At 40.7% G+C, this 25,540-nt stretch overlaps 3 protein-coding genes across 3 annotated transcripts in view; 1 reads left to right on the top strand and 2 right to left on the bottom strand.

Moving 5' to 3' along the window:
- Positions 1-31: 31 nt before the first annotated feature.
- LOC146972560 (transmembrane protein 42-like) lies at positions 32-3,058 on the bottom strand. Its single transcript, XM_085802950.1, has 3 exons — positions 2,811-3,058; positions 2,038-2,184; positions 32-1,938 (listed from the first exon to the last, which is right to left on the bottom strand). Exons 1-3 carry the CDS (start codon positions 2,949-2,951, stop codon positions 1,795-1,797), a joined length of 432 nt encoding a protein of 143 aa, XP_085659076.1. The 5' UTR covers positions 2,952-3,058; the 3' UTR covers positions 32-1,794.
- A 325-nt stretch (positions 3,059-3,383) lies between these two features.
- kiaa1143 (KIAA1143 ortholog) lies at positions 3,384-8,095 on the top strand. Its single transcript, XM_085802974.1, has 3 exons — positions 3,384-3,659; positions 3,980-4,130; positions 6,081-8,095. Exons 1-3 carry the CDS (start codon positions 3,546-3,548, stop codon positions 6,371-6,373), a joined length of 558 nt encoding a protein of 185 aa, XP_085659100.1. The 5' UTR covers positions 3,384-3,545; the 3' UTR covers positions 6,374-8,095.
- Positions 8,096-9,085: 990 nt separating this feature from the next.
- The window catches only part of LOC146972562 (dolichyl-diphosphooligosaccharide--protein glycosyltransferase subunit STT3B-like), a 38,980-nt gene continuing 22,525 nt past the window's right edge, over positions 9,086-25,540 (bottom strand). Inside the window, exons 6-16 of the mRNA XM_085802962.1 lie at positions 23,127-23,225; positions 22,274-22,420; positions 21,223-21,271; positions 20,256-20,410; positions 18,467-18,678; positions 17,429-17,616; positions 15,671-15,842; positions 14,678-14,851; positions 13,358-13,471; positions 13,032-13,241; positions 9,086-11,356 (exon numbers count right to left, since the gene is read on the bottom strand). Of these exons, the coding sequence (XP_085659088.1) occupies positions 11,276-11,356; positions 13,032-13,241; positions 13,358-13,471; positions 14,678-14,851; positions 15,671-15,842; positions 17,429-17,616; positions 18,467-18,678; positions 20,256-20,410; positions 21,223-21,271; positions 22,274-22,420; positions 23,127-23,225 (1,601 nt within the window). The 3' untranslated portion in view covers positions 9,086-11,275. The remainder of the gene's footprint in view (positions 11,357-13,031; positions 13,242-13,357; positions 13,472-14,677; positions 14,852-15,670; positions 15,843-17,428; positions 17,617-18,466; positions 18,679-20,255; positions 20,411-21,222; positions 21,272-22,273; positions 22,421-23,126; positions 23,226-25,540) is intronic.

Raw genomic sequence — 25,540 nt, forward strand, 5'->3', positions numbered from 1 at the left:
CAGTAACTGAGGAATGTCTTCATACTCACTATTGGAGAAAACATTACATTGTCTTAAGGCTTCGTTAGTGTATTTGTCTTCAATACAAGTTGATACAACCTGAGTACAGAGCAGCAGGGTTGAGAAAGAGGAGACTGACACACTTATATAAGTACCCACACTGTGTCTACAGAGCTGTCTGCTTTCAGAATCTGATAATTTGGAGTGTAGTCTACAGCCTGCAGTCTTTTTGTGTAAATGTGTGTTTACTGTGTTTTTGGAAGATGTGTCTATTGAAGCACACGTCCTCGCATCAAAGGACCAAACTCTTTTAAACACTTTTAGTTCATCTCTGATGCACATTTTCTGAAAACGCTTCCAAAAATACTTGATAAAAGCACTCGTACATCCACTAAGAGGTTTTGATCTGTCAGTTTCTATCTCACCCTGTTGAAGCTTCCTCTCATCAGTGCTGAGGAATGGATCAGTAGTAGTTTTGCAAAGTAAAAATAAAACAGTTACACTTTGTTCCCCCCCCATGACATAATTACCTATAAACAAAAACATGTCATTTGTGAAGTTATGGCTGTTAATCTATAACTTCCATCTCAACAAAAATGTTATTTTATACATTGCATAGTTCAAAAATAAGCTTCATTTTGCCCTGGTGGAGGCTTAATTGCATTGACCCACAAACCTGCTAATGCCAGTGACCAGGTCGTCTCTGTAGGCCAACAAGAAAAGTGTCCACAGCAGCAGGGGACACATTACTCTGCACACGGGACTGAATGTGCTGTCGGCTCTGTGCAACATTTTCCTCTGTTTAAACTGCACCTGGTATTAAAACACTCAGTGACCTCTTTTTTAAGGCATCGTTTCTTCCAGCAGCCTGAGATCACATGACGTGTCTCTGAGGGAGTCTCGCCACAGTTTGTTGTGACCGAGACGGAGGGCCTGTCCCAATATCCACACTCGATCACACATACGGTACACACTTGGGCACTTGGTGTGCGCAAGTGTGTCCCATTTCTCCAACGACCAAAAGTGCAGCGCGCTTGATTTGCACTTTACCCACACGTACGGTAAGACCGCATCGGAGCGGTATTTGGCCAAGTAAAAATCCCACAATGCACTAGCTGGTGAAGTCTGCCGTCACCGGGAGCCACATGCCACGTTTAGGAAATACCACTGAATGAATTTCAATAAAATAAATGGACTTTCTATCTCATAATTATGACTTTTTAGTCTCATATATTTTATATACTTTTGTCTCATATTTTTCAGTTTCAGTTTTGTTTTCTTTAGGCTTCGTTTACTTTTACATCTGATCATTTCTGACCTGTTATCATGATCATCATCATCATGAATTTTCTCTATTGATTATAACTTATGTGAATATTTTTCATCACACTCTGTTTAATCCGATGTGTTTTTTTCTTACATAGTTGGGCTTACACATTCAGGATTTGAATCTTGCGCATAGAGACACTTTTGGAGTAGATGAGACTGTGATCCAGCAGCATTGTTTATTAAAACTGTTGCTGTGCTGTGTGTGTCGGAGTTGTGCTAGTGTGCACAATGGCACTCAGATGATGACAGGCTTCACTTGTCTAGTATATCCTGATTGCTTTTGAATATCCCCACGCGCTTGGCCACTCAATACAGGCTTGCACACTATTTGCAAATGTACGTTCCACCAGCAAAACGTCACCAAAGTGTGTGTGCGTAGCCAAGCGCACTGAGCCGAGTGTGGAGAAATGGGACAGGCCCTGAGGAGCTGAGGCTGCACACTTGTAGCAGCAACCACATAGTATATCACTTTTCCTTCTTGTCCTCCTCCTGTGTGAGGGTCTGAGTCGTGGATCTGTGAAGCACCAGTAGGCCACACAGCGTGAGACAGATGCCGACCCACCAGAGAGCTTCGTGGGTCTCTCCAAAAATCACCCTCCCAATGACGGCCTGGAAAAACACACACAAAGAAGGCATGAAGGTGAATGCTTTCATTACAACTTTTTTTTTATGTGCAAGGACGTCATAGGACACTTTAGAGACACTCACTGAGAAGACGAAGTTGGATGCAGTGGTGGTGACGGTGGCTCTGGCCGAGGAGGAGCAGTGCTGCAGAGCCTTGGAGAAGAAGGTCCACATGACGGTGTTACAGGTGATCATCAGGGCGCCACACAGCAGCCGCAGGGGGATGTGGAGCTGGAAACAGCAGACGGATCAGAAGTTTACAATCTCTTACAGGTGTTCAGGCTGGTTAACATCTGGTTTGGAGTGCTTCCTTCAATTTTAGTTGTTGTTTTGAAGAGTAATTTGAATATCTGCTTTATCACAAATCAAATGGTTTTTTTTGTTGTTGTTTTTTTGACAGGAATCATGGGAAAAGTCGAGGTGCAGCCAATAAAGTTATGAGTCAACTCCTCGATATTGTGAATTACACACAATTACTCACATGCCTTTCCTTGCAATGCCATATGAAAACAACTATACACTAAAATCTTACTTTAATACAAACAAATAGGAATTTAATGTATGTTTAAAGAATGTGAAAGCTCAGTAAATCATAATTTAGCACTTTATATTGAACAGGAGGCTGAGTTTTATATATAAAAACAATAGGATTGTTCTTAAATGACTGGTAGAGCTCAGGGATATGAGTTTGAATGAACTTCCGGGTTCCTTGTTTACATCCATTCAATAGATAGACAGTGGCTCTAGGTATAACCATGCAATGTAGGCTTATTATATATATATATAACTGAAGAATATATCCCCCAAATTCATGCATTTCTAAAGCGATAACAACCAGGTGTGTGTGTCTCTCTCACCAAGTCGCACTGTGTTGTTGCTCCTGTCCAACTTCCACACATCTCTCTGATGTAGTCTGCACCGAGCGACAGTTTGGCGGAGAAAGAGCCGAGCGCACTCAAAACCCCGGCGACTAACGCGTAAAAAGAGCCCGACAACATCGTGTTTTTTGTTTGTCTTCTTTTCTTTTCTTTTACAGAGAAACTAACTAAAGTAAAACCCAAACACCGTCTGTGTGGAAAAAAAACCTGTCCACTTCCGACTACTGCAACTGCGCTGCAGTGCACCTAGAGGGCGCTGTAGCGAGATAGCACCATAGACCATAGCACTCAAAGAATGGAGCTAAACCGGCTAAAATAAATACAAAAGTCACACGTTTAATTCAAGTTTCTGCAACTATATTATCTATTATACACCAGTACTAAAGTGACAAATGCTAACATCTAGCTGTTTTCCTTAGAAAGGGGGATTTTTACCCATGAAACGCCGCTATTCTGCTAATGCATGCTAATTCGAAGGAGGACGTGCGCTGATTGGCTGGATTCGGATTTACGACGGCTCGCGACAGTTTACGACACCACACAACCGGAAGATCACAAAGTGGGAGGGTTTCTGTTTGTTCTCTATTAGCGGAGGAAACCAAACCACACTGCAGCCAGCGCTAATCGAAATATCAATAAGTCTGTTTCCATTTGAGAAAGAAAACCAAACCAAAACAAAACCATAAAAACCTTTTCGTGTTTTCCTGCCTTGCGATGAACAAGAACAAGGCCAGCGGAGTGTCGTGGGTGAAACCAGCGGAGCCGTCCTTCCTCAAGAAGTTTAAAAACGATGTGGGATACAAAGAAGGGCCCACTGTGGATACAAAGGTATGTGGGGGGTCGACTAACCATCACGGATATCACTGGCTCATCCGGCATCTTTAATTATCACTGTGTGTGTGCTGTTTTCACGGAGTTATTTATTATTATATCACTGTGTTTTATTATTAGTCAACGTCTGCTGATACAGTAAGTTTGACATAATAAAGCACAACTTCCGCATTGGTTTATTCTTTGAAACGCATCCAGCAAAGAGAATAACACTATTTTTTTTTTTTTTTTTTTTTTTAAACTGGGTTATTTTATTCGTAGGCTGGGTGTCTGGTAAAGAAAACCTGTTTTGTCTCGGTTCCTGATTCCCCTCTCAGCGTCACGTGATGCCAACACTGGACGATGACAGCGGCAGCGACCGCGAGGACGAGCTGCCTCAGGTCGTGGTGCTGAAGAGCGGAGACCTGACCGAGGAGGAGGTGAAGAAGATCAAGGACAAAACACACACGGGATCTGATGCGAAGAAAGGCAAGACGAGTTTTTCATCTTAACATTTATCACTTCACGTGTGAGAAGCCTCTAATACAATCTCTGCTTATTGGCTGCAGGTACTTGAATGTAAAGCCCTTGTGCAAAAAGATTAAGAAATATTGAACAACATTTTTCTCAGAAAATATATTTCTAATAGAGCTGTTGACATGACATTTTCACCAGATGTTGTCAACAACCAAGGTTATGCACAAATACAAAGAAATCCTAACACGTAGTATGTCCACACAAATTAAATTATGTGTAATAGAGTGAAACGACACAGGCAATAAGTATTGAACACACAAAGAAAAGGAGGAGGTGCAAAAAGGTTTGGAAAGACAAGAAAGCAACTGGAGTCTGTCAGTATTTACAAAGTCATCCTGTCAGTGCAAAGTAATATCAGCTGCTTTAGTCCAGTTGACGCCTATGAAAAGGTTTCTCATCACCAAGGTGTCACACAAGAGGCAAGACCTTCAGAAACTGATGTTGCAGAACATCCTGATGCATCAGTTACAGATGTGTCTGAATGCACCATTTTATCCGTTAGTGCCGTTATCCAGAACTAAAAATATAAAAGAACAACATTTCACCTCTGGCCACGACCAGGTCTTCACAAGTTTTCTGACAGAGTCAAAATAAAACTAAGAAGAGTCGTCCAAAAGCCAAGGACAGAGAGATTGAGAGGGACCTGCAATTAGCAGGTACATTGAAAAAAAACAATGAGTAATGCATTTAACCACCATGGCCTCTACGCTGCTCACCATGCAAGTCTATTGACATGTTCAGTACTTATTTTACCCACCGTATACAAAAGTTATTTGGAGGCTTAGGCCTTTAATCGACAGGACAGCTGTAGAAAGACAGGAAATTTAATGGAACAGACAGAGACATGCAGCAAAGTGCCACAGGTGAAATTGAACTGGGGCCCGCTGCGGCAAAGAACTATAGCCTCTGCAAATGGAGGCGTCTGCTGCTCTACCCAGCGAGCTAAACAACGCCCCGATGCAGAATGATTTTCAAAACTATATTAGTTTATTGTGTGTACTTTGAAGCATCATCACAGCTGTAAAGGATGCATAGTCCATCCGTTACCTGCGTTAGATCCTGAGCAGCGTGCTCCCATTTACTGAGTCTGGAGCTGCTACAACCTCCCTCCTCTCTACTGAGCCACAGACTGACTGACAGAGCCCTCAGCTGAACGACAGGAGGATTTTATCACTGAGTTTTATCACCTGACAGTTTGGAAATCTGATGACTGGGTATTTCCACGTCACAACAAGTATCAAAATGTGAGTCTAACAATAGACTCATGTTGGCTGCTCTGCTGGTGAGATAAACCGACATGCAGTTGTCGGCTCTATTGAAGAAAATCCATCAGTAAGAACGTATTTATTGAAAGAAAACACGCAGATAGGAACCACAAACACAAGGCAAAGTAATAATAAACAGGGTTCCTACGCAAGTATGGAAAGTATGGAATTTGATTTTATACATTTCCAGGTCAGTAAAAGTATGGAAAATGGAAACTATTGTATGGAAATATATTTATTTTATTTATCTTATCTTGGTTTGGTCTTATCTGAAGTTATTTGGGTTAATTATTTTGTGCTATTGTATCTAGCTACAATCTCCTGGAAATTATTTGGTTGCATAATGGCATACCCATTCAGAATAATGAAAAGAAATGATAAATTGCAGGCATTTTTTTAAATATTATGCACGTCTATTTACTTAAAAATCACAAATTATTTGATTTTTTTTTACCGAGAAGTCTGGAAATTAGGGTCTGGAAAAAGTATGGAATTTGGAAATTTCAATTGTGTAGGAACCCTGAATAAACTAAATATATTCCCTCCTCTGACCCAGTTTTATGTATAATTCATATAAAATGTTGATGTTTGTTGTTGAGGTTTTTTCTGGACTGACCTCTGTCCGTTGTGTCTGCAGATGACGGACCGTCTCCCGATGACAAGATAATTTTCAAGAAACCGGCCAAGCGCTCGTCCTCCGACCAGTTCAGGATCACCGCCAGCACCAGCAAAAAGAAGAAGAGCGACAAAGAAAAGAAGGAGAAGGCGAAGGAGGAGGAGGAAGAGGAGGAGGAGAAGGAGAAGGAGGGGGGTGAGGAGGGGGAGGAGAAGGAGAAGAAGAAGAAAGAGAAGGAGGTGAAGTCTGGAAAGAAAGTAAAGAACAACAGCCTCCTGTCGTTCGGAGGGGACGAGGAGAACGAGGAGGACTGAGCGACCGGAGGTTCATGACGCTTCTCATTAGCTCACCTAACAGATGAGTCAATGGGGCCAAAGTGGCGATCGATCGATTATTGATAGATAACATTGGAATGAGCAGATACTGTCCTGAGTTCATCCCACTGTGTGCAGCCCACCCACCCACCCATTATCCTTCAGCCCATCCAGTTTGTTTTAAAGGACAGTCCGGTGTTTTTTTCCCCCCCACACATCTCCGCCCACTGACTACTACACATAGACTGTTTTTGAATTTACTGCTTCCATGTAAGTACAAGAGAAACTTGTAGAGATGCAAATCACAAACACAACACCAGGAACTACTCAACCCCCCCCGACCCTTTTTTATTTAAAAATCAAAGTTGTGTGGGAGAACAGTCACAGGCAGGAACAGTTTTCAGCTCCACGTGGTGCATTCAGGGACACTCGGACATCCATGTGTCTGACAGAAACAGCTGTGGATGAATGGTTAGAGGGAAATTTGTGATTTTTTTTTTGTTTTTTGTTTTTTTCTGACCAGTATCGGTCAATTGGTCAGTAATGGGATTAAATAAATCACAGATTATCGTTGTTTAAACATCAAAATAATCAGACAGTGATACATTTATTATTATTATTTATTTTTACAGACACTTTGATGTGATATTAGAAGACACAGCAGACTCTTGTGTCTCCTTGGTCGTATCTAAATGGATTTATATGACTCAAACTGTCACTCAATTCACCTTTTCTTAAATATAATAAACACCATAACTTTATTAAACAACAAATCCTTCAGCTATGTATTCTGAAAATCAAATCCCAAAGGATAAACGGAGTACAAGTGAATATTGTAAATGTATAGTGAACACACACAGTGAATGTACCAACAGAGGTTAACATGTGTCTCCATAAGAAGGTGAAGTAACATTGACTGTGATGGTTCACCTACCTCAAACTTAACAGCTGCTCCTCAAATTTGGGACATTTAATGAGATACACAATAAGGTTAGCTTCAAATTTAACATTTCTATACAACGTTTAGGTGATTAGTAGTTAAAGATCAGAGGGCGAATAGAAAAACACCAGAGCAGATTTATTAAAGCTGCTCTTCACACAATGTGTAATGTGAATTAGGCACCAACAGCGTGTGGTTGGGATTAGTTCACCTAGTTTTTAAAAAAGCAAACAAGCTGAGCAAAAAAAATAAAAACAAAAAAGAACCTTTTTTTAATTTTACTTTTGGAAAAAAAACAAAAAACTAATATTGACATCTGTTTTGATAACAACTCTCCTGGTGCCTTTCTCTTAAAGGAAGACTGAAACCATCTTTACCATCAGAGCAGCTGACAGACTCTTCTCCCTCCTGCTGTACGGACTATAACACACCTGCCTCACACACACACACACACACACACACACACATACATACAGTTCCTTTGTGTTCGAACCCTCCTGTTGACTCATTTGTGTTCATCTCTGTTGTCCGAGCTGTAACGTTTGTTCGCGAGTCGTGTGGAAGTGCTCGTCGTAGAATCAGAAATACATTCGGTGATGCATTGGATGTATGAATATGTTCTAGCTTCGACTAAGGAGCTGCAACAGTTTATGTAGCAACAATGCATTGTTGTCAATGCAATGGGGTGATATTTTTTTAAACGTGTGAATTTGTTTTTATTGTGTCGAGTTTTTAGAGAATGACTACGGCTGTAACATTTGAAATAAACATCATTTTACGTGGCTTGTGTTTCTGTGTCGTAACGAGACATTTTAGATTATATTCAGTGTATTTAGAGGCATTTTACATGTTAGTTTTGTACAGATTTAATCAAGAAATACTCTTTAATATTAACAGAGAGCAGCTGTTTCTCTCTGGTTTCTAATATTTTCTATGGAGTTACAGTCATGACCAAATAAATATTGGCACCCTTGCACTTTTATTTCAGATAACACTCCTTTTTCTCCCTGAAAATCACAGCAAGTACCAACGTTTTGGTTTTCAGAAGTGTATTTCTTTTGGTTTGCAATGGAACACCACGAAATAACAAACACAACTCCAAAAAAATGAACTGGACAAAATAATTGGTCACAAGTGTGATTCATATATTGCCAGCAGAGTAAAAATAAAAATTAAAGGGGCATCACATGCTTGAAATCCAATGATTTATTGATGAAGTTTTGAAAAGGTGCCAATTATTTTCTCTAGTTCATTTTTGGAGTTGTGTGTGTGTAAAATAAAACATCAGATTTTACTTTAGTCCTCAGTTTTTTTTTCTTTTTTGTGTTGTTCCAGTGCAATCTAAAAGAAATACACCTTTAAAAAAACCAAAACATTTGGCGTTGTAATGATTTTCAGGGAGAAACTGGGGCATTATCTGAAAAAAGTGTATTTTGCCCATGCAACTTTAAACAGGTGCATCTCAACAAAGTAGAATAGTGAACTTTTTCAGAATATTATAATTTTGTGAGATACTGAATTTTCAGTTTTCATTAAATGTAAGCCATAATCATTACAATTAAAATAAATAAAAGACATGAAACATTTCAGTCTTTGTGTAATGTATCTAAATTAGTTTTTTTCTATGATATCCCATTATTGAGATGCGCCTGTTTCTACTGTATGAAAGTCCCACATCATGCTCATTTGCATCATTAGGCGGGGCAGTGAGAGTTATTAACCGATACTGAAAACCATGCAGCTGTGTGGGAAAGAAAAACGAAAACACAGAGTTACTTCAACCCCTTTATTCAAAAAGGCATGTTTCATTCTCATACCTGCATCGAGACCGTTACAATTGATGGAACAAAAAAAAAAACCTCGAAAATCAAACATAAAACAAAAATCCTTGCACATTGCGATAGGATGCCCCCTCCCCTCCCCTCCCCTCCCTTCCCCTCCCCCCATCACTTCAGTTCACATCACATCCTCCAGTGTCCATGTAATAAATAAACCAACTGTGTGGAGCTTTAATTTCTTCTCTTAAAGTGCCGACACAGTCCTCCAACCGCCGCTCTTCTTCGTCGTCTTATTCTTCTATCTGAGGCTCACAACAGACTCAAAGCCAGCTCATGCAGGATGGATATGTTTATTAGAACATCTTCAAGAAACAGAATAAAGGTGGATTCAGTAATAGAGAGGGTCGGTTTTTTTTTACAGAAACAAACAACTGCCGACAAACGTTGTGTCACTGGATGCATAACAGAAACTACAGATTATTATTATTATTATTAAAACAGTAGAAATTCAGCCAATTAGGAAAAAAAGAAAGAAAAATCCCAGAGTGTGATGCTCTGAAAGTCCCCAGAGGAGCTGTGAAAGAAAAGGAGAAGAAGCGACATCATCCTGCTCGTTGGTTTTATCACCATCGACCTCCCAAAAAAGGGTGAATTCCTGTTCTACCCACTGAGCTGCAGCTGGACGTCCAGCTTAGGTTCAATAATAAACGGATGTTACACTTAAAGAATCATTTACACAAAAATAATTCTGGTTTATTAGAAATCGGTTGTCATTTTCATAGTTTTGATTTTTTTCTATTTTAACTAGTGAGAAATCTTGGGGACCACAGATGTGTTTACTGCTCAGCCACTGGAAACATCTGGATAACATCTTCGATGGAGAAACTTATTAAAAAGTTTGAAAACAACTAAAAGACTAAACCCACACTAAAAGGTAGTTTTGGTTTTGAAGTCTGTGTCACAGACTGGAGATGAACTTCCTGTTTGACCCGTACTTCAAAATAAAAGCCTGGAGGATTATTTCAGCTTCGGCTGCTGTGGTTTGTTTTGTTCTATCTGTATATATACTATATATATTTATTTATTTATTACTGGAAGATCCCTGGTAACTGGAAGAGAGTAAACCTGAAATCTGGTTTGAGAGGAGAGTTGTGAAAACATGAGAACACTTCAACCTAAGTCTGTAATAACACTGACTGTACTTCGTTGAGATGTGGGAACCCCCCGGCGGCAGGAAGCATGCGGCAGATTGTAAACAGACCAAACTATGAAAAAAATCAAATCCAAGTTTTTAACAAAGCAGGAATCAAAATCTTTTCAGCAGCCCGACGCAGTCTGGATCTAAACTAACTCTCACATCCCGTCAGTGCAGCGGTATGAGGTCGGAAGAGGCTTCTTCTCTTCGTTGGCACATTTATGTGTTACATGCATTTTTTTTCTCTGTTGGTAATGGAGACCGAGGAGTAAACGTAAAGAAGGAAATTAAATACGTGAGAACAGAGACTACGGTACTCGTCGCCTGTGAGCTATGGATTCAAACCACTGGATGGCAGCTGGTTGGGACTAAAGAAGCAGCAGGGAGCAAATAAACAAAACCAAAACAAGAAGAAAAACACACAGACATCATCCTACAATCACTTCTTTGTCTCGGTTCAGCTCTGACTGTGTTGTGTGTTGTATGTCGTCACGGTGAAACAGTGTTGCATTGTGTGTCTGTGTCTGTTGTTGTGTGTCTGAACGATGCATAGAGCAGCCTCCGATCTAAGTCCCTGGATTTAAAGACGCGTCATCTCTCTCTCTGTCACTCACAGCATCTTCAAGTACAAAAAGCAAAAGCAAAATCAAAAAAAAAAGAAAAGAAAAGGTCACAGTTCCTCAGGTTGAAACCAGTGTGGGGGGATAGAGGGGGGGTGGCGGTGTCTCCCGTCTTCACCCTGCTCGTCGTGGGGGGTTAAAGGCTTTCTCCTACATGATGGACTCACACTCTTTTGTTCCTGCTTCATCTTGATAGATGGATTTTTGACTGTTGCTGTGTATGTTTGTGTGTATGTGTGTGTGTGTTTGTTGTTGAAAGTTCTGTGTTTAGGATTTTTCCTCTCTCCCGTCCACAATGTGCCTCTGTTGTTGTTGTTGTTGTAGTTGTTGTTGTAGTTGGTGTCGGTGTCGGGGGTGGTGGGGGTGTTTCTATAAAGACCTCGTGGTCAGTTTCTTGCCCTTCTTATAGGACAGCTTGTTCTTGATGTACCCCCGCTTCCTCTTGGCGGTCTGCAGAGGGACAAACCAGCACACACACACACACACACACACACACAGGTCAGTAAAATCAACATTAATATCAGACACGTCTCGTCCAGTGAGTAAAGTCTGGAGCTGTGCCGACAAATCACAACACAAAAAACTAAATCAAAAGATGAGGTGTAGTTCCAGTGTTGTCCAGCAGGAGGCGACAGTCTGAGGGTTCAGTTCCCTGTGGCCTCAGCTGCTGCATGGACACAACTGACTGACTGTCTGTGTTTGTTAGAGCAGTTTTCACACGGTTCCTACACATTTGAAATCTCAAAACTCTTTATACTGTTTCCGGACTCTAATATCCAGACTTCTTGGTTAAAAAAAACTCTAATAATTTGTGACATTTGAGTAAGTAGATGTGTAATTTATCGTTTGTATCTGTATGCCATTATGTCACCAAATCATTTCCAGGAGATTGTAGCTTGGCACAACAGCGCATACAAAATAATTAACCCAAATAACTTCAGATAAGACCAAACCCAGATAAGTTTTAAGATAAATATACAGTATTTCCATATTTCAGTTGCCTTCTTTCAAGCTCTATAAATGAGTGTGTGTGTAGTTGCGTGACTTTGGGTTATTTTTGCTTTGTTTTGTCTGCTTTTATGATGTAAAGCACTTTGTGCTACATTTCATTTGTATGAAAAGTGCTCTATAAATAAAGTCTGATTGATTGATTGATTCATACAAGAGTTTCCATTTTCCATACTTTTCCAGACCTGGAAATGTATAAAATCAAATTCCATATGTTTCCATACTTTCCATACTTGCATGTCTGTGATTGAGGGGGGTTTGGGTTTAAAATCCCTTTTAAATGTACAACATAATGCAACCTGTCTGTTTGGTTTCTTGTTTGATGTGCAAATGTTAAATAAATAATAACTTATTCACAGCTGAGCGATATATTTAAATGTGTTTACGTCCCTACTAAAGTCACAACTGCCCTGTTAACCTGGATATTATGGATGCATATCAGTTTAAAGACCCATCATCTCCTGAATATATCCCACAATGCATTTCAATCCAACTGGAAAACTGCATCGAGGTGGTGGTGGAGAAGAAAATGTAAATAAAAATCATCTTAAATCTACTTCGTGTTTCCAAGTGTGACGGTCTGCTCTGTGGCGACATCCCAGCCTGTGATCAGCCGAGTGAGCTGCAGCTGTCAAGGTTGCCAGGCAACGGGAACCACATCTTTGGGGTTAGCGCCCGTCTCATCTCTTTATACTGATGATCTGTTCTGGTCCACTCGTGTGTGAACGTGTGGCAGGTTCACGGGCTGCAGAGGAGCAGCAGCAACATCTGGATTTGAAACACAGATGTTTTATTCTTTTCGTTCACCTTCACAGAGCTGCAGCAGCTGGACGGACGGTGATGTCATCGGTTTGGTTTCAGGCGGCTTGAAACTCTCACTTAAGGTTTTGTTTTTGATAAACTTGAAAAGCATGAAACAATAAACAACAAACAGCTGCAGGGAGTAAACCGTCTACACTCACTGGTGTGTGTGTGTGTGGTGGAGACTTCCTGGCAGCGTGACGAGTTCCTTTGTTTGTTGTAAATGATCCAACAACATAAAAAAAGGGAAAACATTTCCCTTAAACACACACAAACACACACGCAGACGAGGAAAACAACAACAACAGCCGCTGACCTTTTTGGACGTGTACTTCTGCTTCACGGTGTCAGTGCTTCTCAGCTTGTGCTCCAGTCGGTCCCTGTTCTCCAGGTCTTTGACCTTGTAAATCCGGACCAGCCAGTGCTCCGAGGTGAACGCCTCCTCCAGGTGCTTCAGCTTGATGTCCTTGTTGCCGATCTCGGCGTTACGTGTCCGATCGAATCCCGGCGGCGTCCTGAAGTCCAACTTTAGCAGAAAATGATCGAACATAAAGATAAAGTTATGAATGAATGAAGTTGTGATAGATGACGGAGAGAATCCATGTTGTCTACTACTCTGCAGAATGACGAAAGATGACAAACCTGCATCTCTCCAAAGCGGTAATAAGACATTTTGTACATAAGGCAGTTGAGTAACGTGGGGGAGCCGGCCTTGTCCACTCTGAACTCTCCCTGGGGGGTGAAGTAGTCACTTTCCTGCGTTTAGAGCAGAGACAAGGACAAGAGACAAGGACAGACAGAGAAAAATTGTTTAAATGAAACAAACTTGGAGCCATTTTCTTTTTTTATTTGTATTATTTTGCAGCCAAAACATCTTTTTGATTTTGCAGAGAGGACAGGAACAGTGAGATGAATCCTGTCCAGTGATTATAAAAGTTTCACAAAGCATGACACTGTGTATTTGACACTGATCTCTTCCACACTATTTTTTAGGACTTGTTTCATTCCAGGTGAAATGTTTAATGTTTGGTGTTTAGATTTCTACTGGTTTCTTCCTGAACCCCCGACAATTACAGGAAATAACAGTTATGTCATGGAAAAACTCTCCGCCTGAAGAAAAACCCAATTTATTATTAAACAATGGATGAATGGATTGGATTAAACAAGTGGTGAATAATTGACCCTGGATGATTGTTGCTCTTTGCTCTTTGTTTATTTTCTTCTAAACAGCCCTCAAACACACTCTCCATTGTCCTTGTGTGCACATTTTACCTCCCTCTGTTCTTCAATTATGAAAAACCATCAACAGCCTCAGAAAGTGAAGAACTTTTTCCTGACAAATGTTTTTCGTGATATACACATTTTTTGCCTCAAACTAAAGAATTAAAATAAATGAATGAAATTTTGTATAATATGAATTTCAATTTGTGTGGAGCTCCCACTGCTTCAGGTCATATTTTATAACTCCTCCTTTTTGTTTCTCCTTTAAAGGGCTTGAGCAACAATACGGCAAATCCTCCTATCGCCATAATCCCTATAGTCATAGCAGTAGGTTCATTACCTTTAATTATCGGTGCATGTTGTTTTGAGATCAGCGGGGCAGAGACGTGAGCTGCTCAGTGAACACAATGGAGGTGAACGGTCCACAGTGTGGTGAATGTGCAGGTCACAACTTGTCCACCAGAGCGATTTGGAGTTGTTGGATTGTGTATTTGATGAGTTTGATGAGGGATTGTGTTCACTGAGCAGGTCACGTCTCTGCCCCGCTGATCTCAAAACAACATGCACCGTTAATTAAAGGTAATGAACCTACTGCTACGACTGTAGGGATTATGGTGAGAGGAGAATTTACTAAAATGTTGAACTATCCCTTTTTAAGATGTCCCCAACTAAAGTGACTGTTACTGTGTGTGTGTTTGTAAGTGTGTGTGTGTGTGTGTGTGTGTGTGTGCTCTGCCTCACCCTGATGTCCCTGGGGTGCTCCCCCTCCGCGATGCGCACCATCCACAGGAACTTGTTGATGTCGTCTCCTGAGTAGCCGATCACTCCGCCGAAGATGATCAGGACGTAGTCGACGTCCAGTGACCTCATGATCTCGTACGCTGCCGTCTCATTGGACGACATGGCTTTACCCACCTGTAATAAAAAAATTAAAAAAAACAGGCGTATGGAGACTGACGGGTGAGACTCAGGAGGACGCTTCATATTCAACCAATCAGCTGGGCCCAGTTGTTCAAAGGTAATCTGATCGGATTTTGGATAATGGATTGGATCAAATCTTGAAAATGTGTTGTTAAAAACCAAAAACGGATTCTGAGATCGGATTAGATCACGTGATCCAGTCTTGGTTTTCATCTGGACAAACTTCAGTTCAAACTTTTTAGTAGGATTGGGAAAATTTTGATCCCCCCCAAAAAAACAGGATTATTTCAGGAACAAAATGTGATTTAAATCTGGTCAAATAACAATATTCATAATGTAGTAGGCTATATATACATTTATTGCTTTATATTTTGCACCTAATTTTTCAACCATAACGGTGATTAGTAAATAAAGTTGACTTTTGAATATTCTACAACTGAAAAACTTTTTCTGAATTTAATGCAATTTGAAGTTTGAATTTAAAACACATGGAGAAATATTCACAATTTCACTAATGTACTTTATATTTGCTTTCATCTATTTATTTTAACAGCCCAACCAGATGGAGTCTGGCTGTTTAAAAGACATTGAAGAAACAACAAAGAGCACAACACATACACTCATGCACTGATGCACAGTCCCATCTAGAGCATCATTATCTGAATTTGGTAATCTTGAAGAGTTTGGATCCTACGTGATCCTGGGATCAAGCAATTACGTGAAAAGAGGATTTCAAAATCCGGATAATTTTTATGCAGATTACACCTTTTGAACAACTGGGCCCTGATGATCCAATAGCCCCTCCCCCCTCACCAGCGCTATGTGACTGTTGTTCCACGTGTTGTTGTCCACCAGCGTGGTTCTGTTGGCCATGCCTGCGATCTGGTAGCCGTAGTCCCACCACGACATCACTCTGGCGTGCTCGTCCGTGTTCTGCCTCAGCCAATAGTACGCCTCCCTGAAGTCGTCCAGGATGTTACGAGAGCTGGTGGAAGAAAACGTTCACACATGCAGTTAAAATATGGATTTGTTACTGTTTTACACATCGAGGTCTTATGACATCCGACCCAGAGGAAGAAGAGACTCTTATCACCATACCAAATGTCCCATCAGGTTTTTACCGCAATCTTTTGCAATATTGATTATTTTCTTACAGCAAGGTTGACTGTGCATAGTTTCCCCCTCACACAGCTGGAGGGAACATACAAACAGCATGAACACACATGGAAATAAGACCATGATAATATTAGAAGAGTGATGACATGTTGAACAGGAGGGAAACAGCTTTTCTCAGCTTTCCCACTGGTTACAGCAGATTTGAGCCTGTTGCAACAGATATTAAAAGGGATACTTCACCCAAAATCGATAATTCACCAGTTTTCTACTCACCGTCATGCCAAGGAAGGTCATCAAAACGCTTTAGGAGTTCCAGGGGGGGTCCGGCTGGCAACGGATTTTCATATAATGGCGGCAGATAGAGCTCACTTTTGAATCGTCCAAAACACACACTATGTAATTGTATTATATGAAAATCCGTTGCCAGCCGGACCCCCCTGGAACTCCAAAAGCGTTTTGATGACTCTGAAAGTTCTCCGAACCCTTCCTTGGCACGACAGTGAGTAGAAAACTGGTGAATTATCGATTTTGAGTGAAGTATCCCTTTAAGAGATAACTTTAAGTTGTTAGTAAAATGTTAAAAGCAAAGCCAAAGTGATGTTTAACGCTACAAACCACATGGGGAACATTAACTCTTGGACCGAGCTGTTAAATCCCAGCAGTAAATGTTCAAACAGACAGTTTCTATTCATCCGAAAATCTCTATTGTCATTGCACAAGTGCAGTGAAATTGAAGTGGAGACTCTTAAAAGCGGTGCCATTTAGAAAATATATCAAGAAGACGACAACAACACACAAACAACAGTAAAAGACACAGCAGAGTTAAATAAAAGATATTCACAATAGGCGCGTTAGGAAAGTGCACCAGCAAACATTATGTAGCACAGAATCATTTTAAAATGCAGGGTACAAACTACAAAGCCTGGCTTGACACATGTAGAAATACTTATAAGAGATTAATAGAAAGATTTATTATCTATTGTTGTAGCTGTTATTTTATTTATTTATTTTTTTTATTATTATTAGCAATTTGTATTATATTATATATACTGATGTGTTGTTACTTTTGGTGTTGTTTTGATTATTATTATCATCAATAGTAATATACTGATATGTATTGTTATTTTATTTACATTATTATTACTTTCATACAGATATTCACATGAAATAATAATTGGTATTATACATGATTATAATGAAATAGAGAGTGGGGGTAAGAATTAATATGTTTTTTACTTATTCCTACTCCTTTTCAAACATTCTTTAATTATTATTATTAGTTAATTAGCAGAAAGAAAAGAAAATTAGCAGTTTTCCTTTTTTGCTGTGATGCTGTTTGTTCGTTTTTCAATATACTTTTTTATTTTATATTTATTTATTATTTTTCATGAATGGTTAATTTATGTGGTAACTGTTTAAATCAAATCAGAAATGCTCATGTGATGTCATTCTCACCCGTCGTGGTTGTAAGAGGCCAGGACGACGCTGGGGCTGGAGTAGGCGTTGCTGGTGACCCAGGTGCAGTGCACGGCGAACATCATGAGCAGCATCAGCATCAGCATGGTGACGATGGACTTGATGTTGGGGCCCAGACCCTCCTCGGCCTTCTCCGGCTCAGACACGTGTTTACGCACCTTCCCGGCCTGCAGGGGGCAGCGCACAGAGGTTTACTTTACATCAGCTGCTCATAGACGACACAACCTTGAACTTCAGCTGCGTTTGCTTTCCCTCTCAGGAAAGGACGAGGAGTGTGTGTGTGTGTGTTTGTGAGCCTGTCCCATTTCTCCACACTTGGCTCAGCGCGCTTGGTTACGCACACACTTTGGTGGTGCGTTTTGCCGGCGGAACGTATATTTGCATATAGTGTTCAAGCATGTATTGAGTGGCCAAGCGTGTGGGGGGATATTTAAAAGCAATCGGACATACTTGACAAGTGCAGCCTGTGCCATCGCGCACACTAGCACAACTACGATACACACAAACACACAGCACAGCAATAGTGATGCTGGATCACAGTCTCATCTACTCCTAAGGTGTCTCTATGCACAAGATTCATCATCATAAATGTGTAAGCCCAACTCCATAAGTAAATAAAACAAACAAGAAAAACGAAAAAATAAAAAAATAAAAACATTAAAAGAGCATGATGAATATAAAATATGACATTAAAAAGTTGTAATTATGAGATAGAAAGTTAATTTCATTTTATTGAGATTAATTCAATCGCATTTCCTAAACGGGTTTGTGGCTCCCGGTGACGGCGGACTTCACCGTGGTGCATTGTGGGATTTATACTTGGCCAAATACCGCTCGGATGCGGTCTTACCTTAAGTGTGGGTAAAGTGCAAATCAAGCGTGCTGCACTTTCGGTCGTTGGAGAAACGGGACACACTTGCGCACTCACACTAAGTTCATGAACGCGCACGCCAAGTGCCCAAGTGTGTATGCGTGATCGAGTGTGCATATTGGGACAGGCCCCAGGTGTGTGTTAACCTTGTCGTAGAGGTTGCTGGCGTTCTTCCTGTCGTCCTCGTCGCTGCTGTCCTCCGCCGGCGGACTCTGCCTCTTCATGTCGTCGCCCAGGTAGTGCTCGAAGACGCTGGAGAAGGCCACGGCCGACAGCATGCACACCACCGGGGTCAGAGTCAGCATCAGACGCACCATCACACCCGCAAAATACACAGCGCTGATGGCGTACAGGGCCACTGGAGCCGCGGAGGGAGAGAGAGAGAGAGGAAGTGAAGAGGTTACACATCATCAGGATGGTACAGTCCATAAGTTTGATCTAATCTTATAGCAGACTTGATTTATTCACTGTTTTCTGACTGTAACCTGTAAAATATGAATCCTTTTCCTTCTTCCTATAGGTCGAATCAGAAGAGTTCTCTGCTTTTTAACCTTTATTCAGATTTAGCTTTCTAATCCTTTCATGTATTATTTGTATGTCGATAACTGAATCATTTTCTTTTAGGGTGACTCTTAACATCAGTACAGAGACAGCAGATGTAAAATAGTCTTTTGGCTAATTCTGGCATGTTTACATTTGTTAAAATGTTTTATTAAATGTGCATTGTCCCAGATTATTAAACCTTTAAATAAATAAGAGTCAATCTGTATTAAACAATATTAGTTTTAAACCTCAAGTGTGAATATGCAAATATGTTGGGTTTTTTTCATGCTATAAATATTCTAAGGGGTGGGGATTAAAGTATTATAGATAGATAGACAGATAGATAGATAGATAGATAGATAGATAGATAGATAGATAGACAGATAGATAGATAGATAGATAGATAGATAGATAGATAGATAGATAGATAGATAGATAGATAGATAGATAGATAGATAGATAGATAGATAGATAGATAGATAGATAGATAGATAGATAATCCCGAAGGAAATTCATCTTATGCATATTATCTTTAATTTTTCCATTGGGAGTTTGTTTGTAGCCAAAGAATGTCCCCTCAGGGATCAATAAAGTTATTCTGATTTTGAATATCATCACTGTAACAAAATACTACAGTACTTAACAAATGTATAGAATGAATGAGAAACTATGAACTATGGTTTCTTATGTCCATCCAGTTATTTCAATAGTGCAGCTTTCTCTGTTTGCATTTTTCTTTCATATGTTGTTTGGTTTCAACATTTTAATCCTTTTTGCTTGTGATAGAAACACATTCATTATGGAAAATAAATAAATAAATCATAGTACAAGTGCTTTCTTTCCTGTGTCCTTGAATGAATTCTCCCTCACATCTTTCCTTGATCTCATGAGCTTCGAGGAAAAGCGTTCAGGAAAAGAGATTATTCTGACTTTCCGACCGCAGCCTTGATTCTCAGTGACACGTGGGAAAAGTTACCTGGACCCTCAGCTCTATGAATTATTAAAGAATTATTAAAAGTTTAATGATGTGTTTCTATTTTAACTGACGCAGTCTTTGTAGCCTTTACGGCACACGGTCACATGACGCTGCTCGGCCAATCACTGCAGCTCGACTCACTGGGAGAGATCCACACTTGGGGGGGAAGAAGACGAGACGAGGGGCGATACTTTGAAGAAGGTGGTGAAAGTGAGAGAGTTTGACGTGCATGTGTTCAGGAAGAAGGGAAAATATAAATATTTTATTTTGTTAAGATGTGAAACTGAGTTACAATAAAGAAATAATGCACCTTTTTCTTCAAAAGCTCTCAGTTTTGGCCTGATATGATTTATATCTCTTCATTTTTTATTTGATAAGACGCCGTCTGTGATGTTTTTTCATAGCAGAGCTCTTACCAAACACTCGTTCATCATTGATGTTCTTGATGCAGAACCAGAGGCCTGCTGGGAAGGTGCAGACCAGGATGTGGAGGTCGAAGAAGAAGGAAACCCAGGTGGTCGGCTGGTGCTCAGATACCGACGCTATGATGGGGATGTGGATCTTAGCATAGCTGTGGATCAAACACACACACAGAGGAGAAGAATAAGTCTTTAGTTTTGTCCATGCACTTGAATCATTGGCTCTTTGACCTTATCGATCACTCAGCTGAGATGTTACTCAGAGTCGGAGGAGGAGGACGACTAAAACCAGAAAGTTGTCTGATGTCAGTTATCTAGAGTCGGAGGATGACTCCACTCCTTTTACTGCACTGCAGCAAAAATCCAACTACTTCCTCCTAAAAAATGCCCAGGCAGGCAGACATGTGCACAAACGCACACACACTCACACAGACACACACACACACACACACACATGTGCACATGCACTGTGAGAGTTTTAGAGTTTTAGAGCTGATGCTGCAGTCAGGCAGTTCTCCATAAGCTCAGATCTGAGAGGGGAGAAAGGGAGCATTATCTGTTGAGGATTTTATGATGGAGCTGAGTGAAGAGCTGACTGACTCACTGCTTGACCATAAAAACATTTTGGCAGCTGAAGAGAAGGAAAAAAAAAACAAAAAAACAGAGCGCTGTTTATGCATTTGATTCATCTGTCTCATGTGTTTAATAGAGGGGGATGTTTCTTGAGAAATAAAGCAGAAACAAATTTCCCCACCGCTGCAGGTTTTAGTAGATCTGAGGTAATTAGACAAATCTTCCTTGAACTTACCTCCACCCCCCGAATACCCCTTCACTTTATTTCAGATTTATAAGTTCATGTGCTACTGTACATAATTTCAATCCAATTATTTTATCAGCAGCACAGTGGGCTGGAGCTTTAAACCCAGGGCTCAAGTACAACACATCAATAATGATAAAGGCTCACCCAGTGTCCCAGAGAGAGTAGAAACGCCCACTCCATGGAGCGATGTAGCCTGAGGGGGGAAAACAAACAAACACACACAGACACACAGGTCATGTGGATTACAAAATCAACTAGTACCTCAGTCTTTACATAAACAATCAGCGGCATAATGAATTATATCACCCAACACAACTGACTGATAAACCCTGAGCTGAAGTTTAGTCTAACACAAACCACAAAGAGTAAAGTATTAACCCTCAAAATGCTGAGTGGAGGAGAAGGTGAAGACTGACCAGACTGTCTTCAATATAACGTATCATCTGATAGTTCACACTTGTCTTTTTACTGCTGATCAGTAGGTCATAAATACACAGAGGACCACAGTGGAGGTTAAAGTGGTGAAAGAAAAGAAAGGAGAAGAAAAGAAAAAGAAAGAATGAAAGAAAAGGGAGAAGAGGGAAAGAATAAAAGAAAGGGAAACAAAGAGAGACAAGGAGAAATTAAAAAAGGAAAGTGAGATAAGACAGAAAATAAAAAGGAAATAAAGACAAAGAAACATGAGGAGAAAGAAAACAAATTTAAGAGAGAAAGAAAGAAAGAAAGAAAGAAAGAAAGAAAGAAAGAAAGAAAGAAAGAAAGAAAGAAAGACACTGTCCAGTGTCCACAGTAACTAAGTGTTACTGCAGCTGCATATCCAGAGTTTCATTAAGCTCCAGGGCTCCATGCCCCTAAATGAGGCATTTTGCCCCTAAAACTTCATATTAATTAATATTTAATCTACTTGCACACGTGTGACCAGTAAAATTTGCCTTTTCTTCTTTTAAACCCTTGTGAAACGTGGAAAAGGCGACTCATAGAATCTGGAATCTGTCATTACAGGCGTCAGGCCAGTGTGTTTGAGGATCATGAATGAAAAGAAAATGTGAATATTTGCTTTGCAAGTCGGTTTATGAGGTGCGCTCCTAAAATGTTTAAGTTAGTGGGCCACTGTGCTCCTTGTGAAAAAAAAAGTGAGTCTGAACAATCATTTTCCCAGAGAGCCAATCAGTGTATCGATCACCATCAAACCGACCTGTGTACGTCAGGTAGATGACGGAGAGGAAGACGACTCCGGCTGCCAGAGAGACGCCCAGGAAGAACAGAGTCTGGAACTCCTGCCGGGTCAGTCGGTCCTTCAGGTACTGCAGGAAGGCGTAGACCTGGAGCAGCACAAACACACCTGCACACACACACACAGAGGTGGAGGTGTTTAACGTTTAACTGTTCAACTGTCAGGCCAAAAACATTTAAAGGGATAGTTCACTCAAAATTGAAATTTGACAGCGGGGCTCCGTGCAGCAGTGCATGTCCATATGACGGTTGCAAATGGATACCACTTTTCTCCGTAACAAAAAGACACACCAAAAAACATCCAAATACCTCCATGCTGCTCGTATGTAATGTCCGTCTTGTATTGAAGCCCTGAAATGCGAAATTGTTCCGAAAAAAATTAAATAAGTCTATATTTCAAGCTTGTTTGTAGCGGAAGCTCCTCTTCCTGGTCCGTCCAAATCTCGCTTGAAATATAGACTTACTTAATCTTTTTCGGAACAATTTCGCATTTTGGGGCTTCAATACAAGACGGACATTACATACGAGCAGCATGGAGGTATTTGGATGTTTTTTGGTGTGTCTTTTTGTTACGAAGACAGTTGGTGTCCATTTGCAACTGTTATATGGACATGCACTGCTATGCCGAGACTGTAACTCTGAAACTTCTCCCAGCCCTTAGTCGACATGAGGGTGAGTAGATAATGAGTGAAATTTCAATTTTGGGTGAACTATTCTTTTAATACTTCATTTCATAGCAGATGACCATGTGGTTATGGAGTATTGTTATGTATTGAGACAGTTTCTGAACCAAAGCCAGGTGAGTGGGGTCTCACCTGCTGCAGCCATGTGTTCACTGGTCCTGATTGGCTGAAAGCCCACGAAGGGGATCTGCATGGACAGGACCAGGCCGATGATGTAGAAGGTGCTGTAGGCTGCAGAGAGACATCGACATCAACATCAACCAGTTCAGACCAGTTCGACGGACAAATTACAATTTAAACTGTTACTGTGCCTGATGATCTTTCACCCTGACTTTAATCTAAACCTGCAACCTGCAACAAACAGCATGAAAACACCAAAAAGAAACAACAATAACAAAGTAACAATGAATTCATCAGGTGCAACAGTAAGTTCTTCCAACACATGCTCAGTGTGTCTGTGAGGTCTGTCTAACAGGCTGAGATGTTCGGACCCTCTGGATCAGGATGAGGAGCAATTCATTTTTGAGTTTTGGAGAGAACGACCCAGTTATTGGTCTTTTATAATAAAGTAAGAGTCCATGTGAAAACACAGAGAGGAAGAGAAGAAAGAGAGAGAGAGTCCACCACAAGAGGGCTGCAGGAAGCTGCACGCAACAATACAGCCTGTCCACCTGTGTGCAGAAAAAAGGTTATGCATGTACCGCTGGCTGTAGGAATCTGTTTTTATTGGCTCACTGCAATTTAAGGTGGAATTACTATTGATTATAGTGTGTCTGGTTAGGTATTATCATTATAAAGAGGGTTGTGCCTGTTTGAGTCCAGGTCCTACTGCAGGACAGAGCCACAAACCAGTGGAGTAGATTTACTTTTCCTTATTGTTATTATCATTATTTTAAGTGCATTCTCTACCGTTTTGTTTTCTAGCATTGTTTGGCCATGTGTCTAAGTTGAGTTTGTCTAAATATCTATCAATTTCTTTATCAGTATTTTAAGTTGTGGTGATTTCCTGTTACCACTGACATGCTGGCTGATCAATTCCTGTGTAGCTGCAGGCAGAACGTCCAGAGCAGCAGGAGGAAGAGGTGAGGAGAGAGAGATGGAAAAGTGGGCCTAATCATTTATTCATCTTTACCAATAATCCTATTGGAGGATGTAGAAACACACATCACCACCTCCTCTTCCTCCTCCTCTTCCTCCCTCTCTGTACTCGTCCTTGGCTCTAGCAGACGACTCAGCATGTGTCCCGTTTGATTCCTTATTTCACAGCTTTCGCTCCAAACTCGTCTCTCCGTGTTGAAATTGTTATCATTCCCACAGCTTATGTATGGGTTATTGATTTGAATCGGGAAAAAAATGTTTTGCAGTGTGTTGTGTTGTGACGGCGCTGGGCCTGGGGGGAGGTGGGGGGGGTCAGGGCTCGATACAGGATCAGGATCAGTGAGGCGAGTTTTCAAATGTGCAACGAGTCAGTCGAGGCTCTTTGATGTGAAGAAAGCTTTAATCTTGTTTTTTTTTTTTCCTTCTCTTGTTTCCTCGCTTTCATTTCCACTCTTCATCTCTCTTCTTCTTTTATCGTGTCTCACTTCTTGCACTTCTCCGGGGGATTGCTGTAAACTTCATATCAGTCTCATTGCAGACGCAACAGCAGCTGCTAATGAACGGCATTAATCATCAGCAGCAGAGTTTACACAGCCGAGATATTTGACAGAGAGTAACAACAACGAGCGACTCCGCACGGCTTCCACACATCGGCGTTTGGCTGCTGACTGTTCACTCCTTTGTGTCGTCTGTTTGTTCTGGACGTTACACACCGACACTGGAGGAAGTAAAAAAAAGCCCAGTTCTCTGTATTTCCTCATTTATGTGCAAGTTTGGATGTTTTTACTCTACAGGTCTTGATGCCCAATCCTGATTTGTTGCCTATATCCAGTTTTTCTTGACTGTTTCTCTTCACATGTTTGTGACCAAAAACCTGCTTTGCTTGCAGTGTGAAACAACCCGACGTGGTTTGGCTGCAAATGCGGAAGAGGAAATAAGCTGGTGAGGTAAACAACACCTAGGCTGATGAAATGGATATAATATGTCAAGCAATTATTTTCTAAAGCAATTTTTTAGAGGTGGTCGCATTTTAATTAAAGTGGAGGAGAAAGAAGACAGTCTTTATTAAAGGGGAACTGTGCAAGTCTGAGCGTTTTTTCCCCTGTTTTGCGAACACCCTCCTCCCGGTCGTGTGCATTTGTTTTCGGGCAAATTCAGATAACGTTATTTATCATAATCGTGTTACAACGTGTATATTTGTGTAGTCTTATCTGTCATGAACAAGAGATTACAGGTTACAGGGCACGTTTGTGTCGCGTGGTGCCACAGAGACGAGAGCTGGGACGCCGGGTTGGAGGCTCTGATCTTGCAAAGTTGGTTTTCAGCCAAGACACGCTAGGTGGAAGTCAGAGAGCCTCCAAGTTACAAGTCATTTATTTAACCATCACAATTACTCTGGAGCTGTTTAATTAAGGTAAAAATCTTTGATACTTCCTCTTCAAGGCCTG

Source organism: Trachurus japonicus, chromosome 16 (assembly GCF_045865225.1).
Source record: "Trachurus japonicus isolate A0001 chromosome 16, Traja_1.0".
NCBI classification, from domain to species: Eukaryota; Metazoa; Chordata; class Actinopteri; order Carangiformes; family Carangidae; genus Trachurus; species Trachurus japonicus.

Excerpts from the sequence above, each read along its gene's own strand:
- LOC146972560 (XM_085802950.1), bottom strand. The coding sequence starts at position 2,951 with ATGTTGTCGGGCTCTTTTTACGCGTTAGTCGCCGGGGTTTTGAGTGCG. Across the intron at positions 2,185-2,810 it reads CAACAACACAGTGCGACTTG|CTCCACATCCCCCTGCGGCT; the intron begins GTGAGAGAGACA and ends TGCTGTTTCCAG. Across the intron at positions 1,939-2,037 it reads CATCCAACTTCGTCTTCTCA|GCCGTCATTGGGAGGGTGAT; the intron begins GTGAGTGTCTCT and ends GTGTTTTTCCAG.
- kiaa1143 (XM_085802974.1), top strand. The coding sequence starts at position 3,546 with ATGAACAAGAACAAGGCCAGCGGAGTGTCGTGGGTGAAACCAGCGGAG. Across the intron at positions 3,660-3,979 it reads GGCCCACTGTGGATACAAAG|CGTCACGTGATGCCAACACT; the intron begins GTATGTGGGGGG and ends TTCCCCTCTCAG. Across the intron at positions 4,131-6,080 it reads GGGATCTGATGCGAAGAAAG|ATGACGGACCGTCTCCCGAT; the intron begins GCAAGACGAGTT and ends TTGTGTCTGCAG.